A 5,417-nucleotide genomic window follows, 5' to 3' on the forward strand; every position below is an offset into this window, starting at 1 on the left:
TGTAATAGGTAACATTTTAAAAGGGACTTATCCAGCTCTGGTGGCTACATGAGTTCCATATGGACAGTAGCAGCATCAGTCCACTAACATCTGGTCCAGCTCTGTGATCACTCATGCCCTTTGAAGTACTGTACCTCTCTCCTGGTGTCATCTCCATATTACACTGAACCTGAAGCCTAACCAGAGGGAGACACACCGAGTTTAGCTCCGATTCATCTGAAGTCCTCTTATTATGGGTTTTAATTCCAATTTACAGAGATTGCACCACTTTGTGAAAAAAGAATCACTGACATTGCTCAGTCATCTTAATGTGTGTGTACAGGAAGTATAGGTGTTATAACATCAATGGCCACGTTCTGTTCAAGTGTCCCGGTGTGACAGTGAGCAAGCATGCACAATGCCAGGACCCTGAAACTGAAGCAGCTACACGTGGAATTCAGCCATCATTCATTTCATCGTTTACACCAGAGATTTCCCTACTGTGACATGTCAAAATGTTAAAAAAAAAAGAGGGCCTATTTGCAAAATGATTGGCACGCGTTTCCAAAACTTTAAAGCAAAAGCATGAAACCCATTCAAGTTAAGTTAGTTAAGCAAAAGTACAGAAGTATTATCATCATAATGCATGCAATTCAAGAATCTAAAGGTGCTCATTATGCAGGACTCCTGTGAGTGTTAATAAATATTACATAACTATATAACTTATTATCAATTATTATTGATGGTGCATATGTGTTAACACCAAACAGCATTTTCATGCTGTAGCTGGTCGAGCTGGAGCCTCTTTGACCTACTTAACACTGTAACAGGGTATTATATTTAATAAGATAATAAGATCATCAGCAAAGTAACGTATAAATGCAGCTGTCACACAAAAGTAGTGGATTCAAAGACATTTCTATTTGAAACGTAGTAGAAGTATAAAGTAGCATACAATGGGAATACTCAAAGTAAAAGTAAAGTTCAAGTACCTCAAAATTGTACTTCAGTACAGTGCTTAGTAAGTACTAAGTAGCATTAAAACACTGATAACACGTGGGTGTAAATCAAGCCCCCAGGAACAGCGCTGCATGGTCTCGTGCTCCTCCTCACAAGGGGTTGCAATAACAATGGAAACAAAGCAAATTGTGTTTGATTGACGAGAAAGTTTTAGCAATCTGCCCACAAGCGGCTAATGATGATGATGATGAAGAGTCGGCAGCACCCGGTGGTGTTCAGGTGTGTCTGCACGTTCAGTGCACGGCTGGCAGTCATGTTTAAATCGCAAAATCGCAGGCAGACCGCTGGGTTACTGTAGCTTTAAGAAAGTCACCTGACGAAGAAGGAACGCTCGATGGAGGAAGCAGGAAGTTCGTCTACCAAGACAGAGAGCCAGAGCACATAAACAATACACAAAGAACAGAAACTAACGTCAAAGACAAGGTTTCACTCATTTATCGCAATGGCCGGCATTAAAGGTATTTCATTTCATGTGTTCACGAGTCAGTTGACAGTTTGTGTTCGTTAAGTTACGCAGACGTTCATCTTTAGCGTCAGTGCTTCAAAACTTTGTGAGCCCTGTTTTCAACATTTTTGAGAATCATTTCGAAAGCTACCATGTCCAAGGATGTTAAGATTTGTTACAAGCTATCTACTTCCGTCGTTAAGTTATTGACCTGTTTTAAGCTCTACGTTATTGCTATTTTTCACAGGAAATCTTCTTAAATGTTGACTTAGCATGCAGACATTTTTTTTTATAGCAAATGTTAGAGGTCGATCGTATTTCTCTTTTGTTTATTATTGTAACTTTGAACAAAAGCATCTCTGCCAATATAATGTAATGTTTCTCTTCTTTCAGCACTGGTTGGTCTGTCCTTCAGTGGTGCCATTGGACTTACGTTTCTTCTGCTGGGCTGTGCTCTGGAACAGTACGGGTAGGTTCTCTGTTATAACTCTGTATTTGTGTAATTGTGTGACAAAGACTTGACTTTAATATTGTAGCTTTATGGGATAGTTAAGATGTCTTTCCAGTGAAGTGGCGATTATTCAGAGAGATAACTGCAGCGGTTAACAAAAACAACACAACACTCAAAAATACCCTTAAAGGGGGTGCACTAGCAATTTGTTATTGTACTTTTCATAAAGTTGAGGGACTTTTAAGAGGCAGATTTAGAAAGAATGGTCAAAAATCAATGCAGCAGACACCTAAACATTCAGTCCCTAGTATGGGTCAAGCTCCAGAAATGCTGAATCCTACAATTTCCATAATGCAACTCAATAGCATCTTTCATTAGAACCCCCCCCCCCCCCCCCCCCGCGCGCGCTCTAAATGCCCACTTCTTTCAGACCCCACGCTCCCAATGCAGGCTTTCTGTTAAAGATGTTAAACCTCGAGCCCAAGCTGAGATAACTCTGTCATGAGGGTTGTTTTGTCAGACTTGTGAAATCTACTCCAGAGTTGCATTTGTTTTTTAAAGGCAAGGTAATTCTTCTTATGACAGGTAAACTGAGCTTCAAATAAAATAGTAAAATATGTGGTGCGCCCCGCGTATCATTCTGATGTGTATGGTTAAATATTTTTGAGTAGTTTGTTTTGACATGTTTTTTGTTGAATTTGCACCTGTTCATTTTTATCAGACAAGCTGCAAACTCGTGCCATTGTATGTCATAAAATGTGGACCATTCTTTCAACTGTTTCCCGACTATTTTTGTAGGGTATACTGGCCGCTGTTTGTCCTGATTTTCTACATATTAAGCCCCATCCCGACCTTCATATCCAGACGCCTCAGTGATGACGACTCCTCCAGCAATGCATGCAGAGAGCTGGCCTACTTCTTAACAACTGGCATTGTGGTATCGTCGTTTGGGCTTCCCATTGTGCTAGCCCGCACTAGCACAGTAAGTTCTCTTTACCCATGTTGAAATATTTCTGATGTTGATTTCCATACGGTAAACCCACTGTCCTTGGCTTACATTTGTTTGTGTCGATACATCTATGCTGTCTGCACCATATCAGTTGTATATAACTTAATATTTGTCTTGCGCTGTATCTTGAGAGATGTACGCCGTGCCAGCAGTGCGTTGTGAAAACCAAGAAGACTATCTGGATTGCTATCGGTCAAAAGTTGATTTAGTATGAATATTTTTTCTCCTACAGATCCAGTGGGGTGCCTGCGGCCTGGTGATGACAGGAAACGCTGTCATCTTCCTCACCATCCTTGGCTTTTTTGTTGTTTTTGGAGGTGGGGACGACTTCAGCTGGGAGCAGTGGTAGAGTGCCTTCAGACAGTGGCCAGACAGAAGGATGGATGGATGAATGAATGGATGGTTGGGTGGGTGGGTAGATGAATGGATAGACTGCAGACTGAGGGGCGCATGTGTCCTGCACTAAGTACCCTATTAATGTGCCTTGTGTCAGTGACCAGAGAGACACTGATGCCTATACCCTCTCATGCTGTAACCCCATCACTATCCACCTTAACCCGGGTATTTTAGCTTGTCTCGCCTTTGTTTCAACCCTCAAATCACCCTGCTTATTGCAGCTGCCTGCTATTTCATTATGCTTCAGTTAATCAATATCATAAAGGGATCCTATAGAGTAACTCTATTATAATGCACACGGCAATGCTCACTGCATTATCTGTCCTCATTGTTCAAGGGGGGAAGTGGCTATACTGAATTATGGCTTTCTTATTATGAGCACTGTTTGCTGTTTAAAGTGTAAAGGCAGGGCAAGTTATCTTAATCCATGCTATCTGACAACTAGTTGTAGGACTCCTAATCAGGTAAAGATATATTCGTATGGAGGTGATGTGTTTGTTTTCAGACTTTAAAGCCTTACTTTTTGTTCTGGTGCAATTGTTTACATTCTCACCAAAGATAATTTTAGAGTGCAAAAGTGGAGCATATTCACCACTGACCTGTGGCTGTTGATCTGTGCTAGGCACTGTTCAGTGAATGTCAGACATCTAAGCATTGTATGTTCAATTATTGTGTGAACAGGCCAGAGAAAGTACCCACATCAATTTTATACTCCTGCAGATGACAAAGAGATATTGATAAGAGCATGATATTAATTTGTGGATCATATTTTTACATGTTGAATGGTAAATACAGTACATGTGTTTGTTTAGGCCAAGTGTTTTTGTCCTAAATGAGTGGGCTTCACCTGCAAACTCATTCATAAGTGCCTGTCATTCACAGTGTATATTTTGATTAATAGAGAAAACGCTGTGATTCGGTTTTGTGTGTGTGTGTGTGTGTGTGTGTGTGTGTGTGTGTGTGTGGCATCATCAGGGGCTATTGTAAATCAATATGACATCCTCATGTTCTATTTCATCCTTGTCAATAACTATTAACTATTAATGAATTTCTGAAGTTTGTACCATCAGCCCACCTCATTGAGACTATCACAGAAAATTGTAGTTAGTGTCCTATATAATTTCTGATTTCCTAATTCCTCTACTGCTTTACAAGGGAATTTATTACACTGTATGTCCCACAACTGACATGTTCAATGAAGAAAGGTGGTTCTTTCTATTGTGACTCCCATACCCACACTTTGTAAACACTAACAAGTGCTGAAGAGCTCTCAAAGGTTATTTTATATGCTCCTGACTGCATTTTGATTCCTAACATTGATTAAAACTCTCTGTATAAACAAATGTGCGGGCTCTGTCATTCTGCCAATGATGGTGATGAAAAAAGGGAATCTTACAGTGGTCGGTGAAGTGGATGGAGAACTTGATTTGACCTGTCTCTGGGGAGTGGTGATGGATGATGCATTCAAACAGACGCCTGCACACTATTTATACAGTACAGCTGCAGTAGTGACTGTAGCAAACCTCTGTAATGGAGAGGTGGTGTGTGGGTGACTTGTGTTTTGGGAGTAGATACATTTCTGTCTGGCCAGACTTTGTGAGCAAACCCTAGGCCTGACTGACAGAGATTCAGGTGTGAACAGCTGCTAAATCATTTAAATATTGTGCAATATTCAACAAGCAGCATGTAAAACAGCTCCATGTTTTGCTTAGCAGCCTATCATTTTCACTACAAAAACATATTTCCACCTACAGTACCTGTCTGTTTTGCTCTTTCCAAACACTAAAACATCAATATTGAATACAGATGGGCAACATTGCCAGTTGTGAGCAAGCTGCATAACAAAAGAATGATAAAAAAAACATTATCTATTCAGGGTTAAATAGGATGTGATAGAAATCAACCATGCAGGTGCATACAACTTGGGTGGTTTAATTTCATTCTCTGTTCACGTGTGTCAGAAATGCACTGAGGCTGCTTCACCAATTTGCATGTTAAGCCAAGTGCATTTCCACCACAAACAACAGGAACCCACACTCTGCAAATAAATTATTATTTCCATAAAGACATCTGCGTTTCACAAGGGGAAGGCACAGTATGTATGGACGAACATCCCA

At 40.5% G+C, this 5,417-nt stretch overlaps 1 protein-coding gene across 1 annotated transcript; it reads left to right on the plus strand.

Moving 5' to 3' along the window:
* Positions 1 to 1,358: 1,358 nt before the first annotated feature.
* On the plus strand, positions 1,359 to 4,643 carry LOC139296183 (leptin receptor gene-related protein). The gene is made up of 4 exons (XM_070918522.1): positions 1,359 to 1,457; positions 1,838 to 1,913; positions 2,694 to 2,877; positions 3,137 to 4,643. Exons 1-4 carry the CDS (start codon positions 1,442 to 1,444, stop codon positions 3,251 to 3,253), a joined length of 393 nt encoding a protein of 130 aa, XP_070774623.1. The 5' UTR covers positions 1,359 to 1,441; the 3' UTR covers positions 3,254 to 4,643.
* The last annotated feature ends 774 nt before the right edge of the window (positions 4,644 to 5,417 follow it).

This window comes from Enoplosus armatus, chromosome 14 (genome assembly GCF_043641665.1).
Source record: "Enoplosus armatus isolate fEnoArm2 chromosome 14, fEnoArm2.hap1, whole genome shotgun sequence".
Lineage (NCBI taxonomy): Eukaryota > Metazoa > Chordata > Actinopteri > Centrarchiformes > Enoplosidae > Enoplosus > Enoplosus armatus.

Coding starts and splice junctions, on each gene's coding strand:
- LOC139296183 (XM_070918522.1), top strand. Junction 1,914..2,693: donor TGTGCTCTGGAACAGTACGG/GTAGGTTCTCTG, acceptor CTATTTTTGTAG/GGTATACTGGCCGCTGTTTG. Junction 2,878..3,136: donor TGCTAGCCCGCACTAGCACA/GTAAGTTCTCTT, acceptor TTTCTCCTACAG/ATCCAGTGGGGTGCCTGCGG.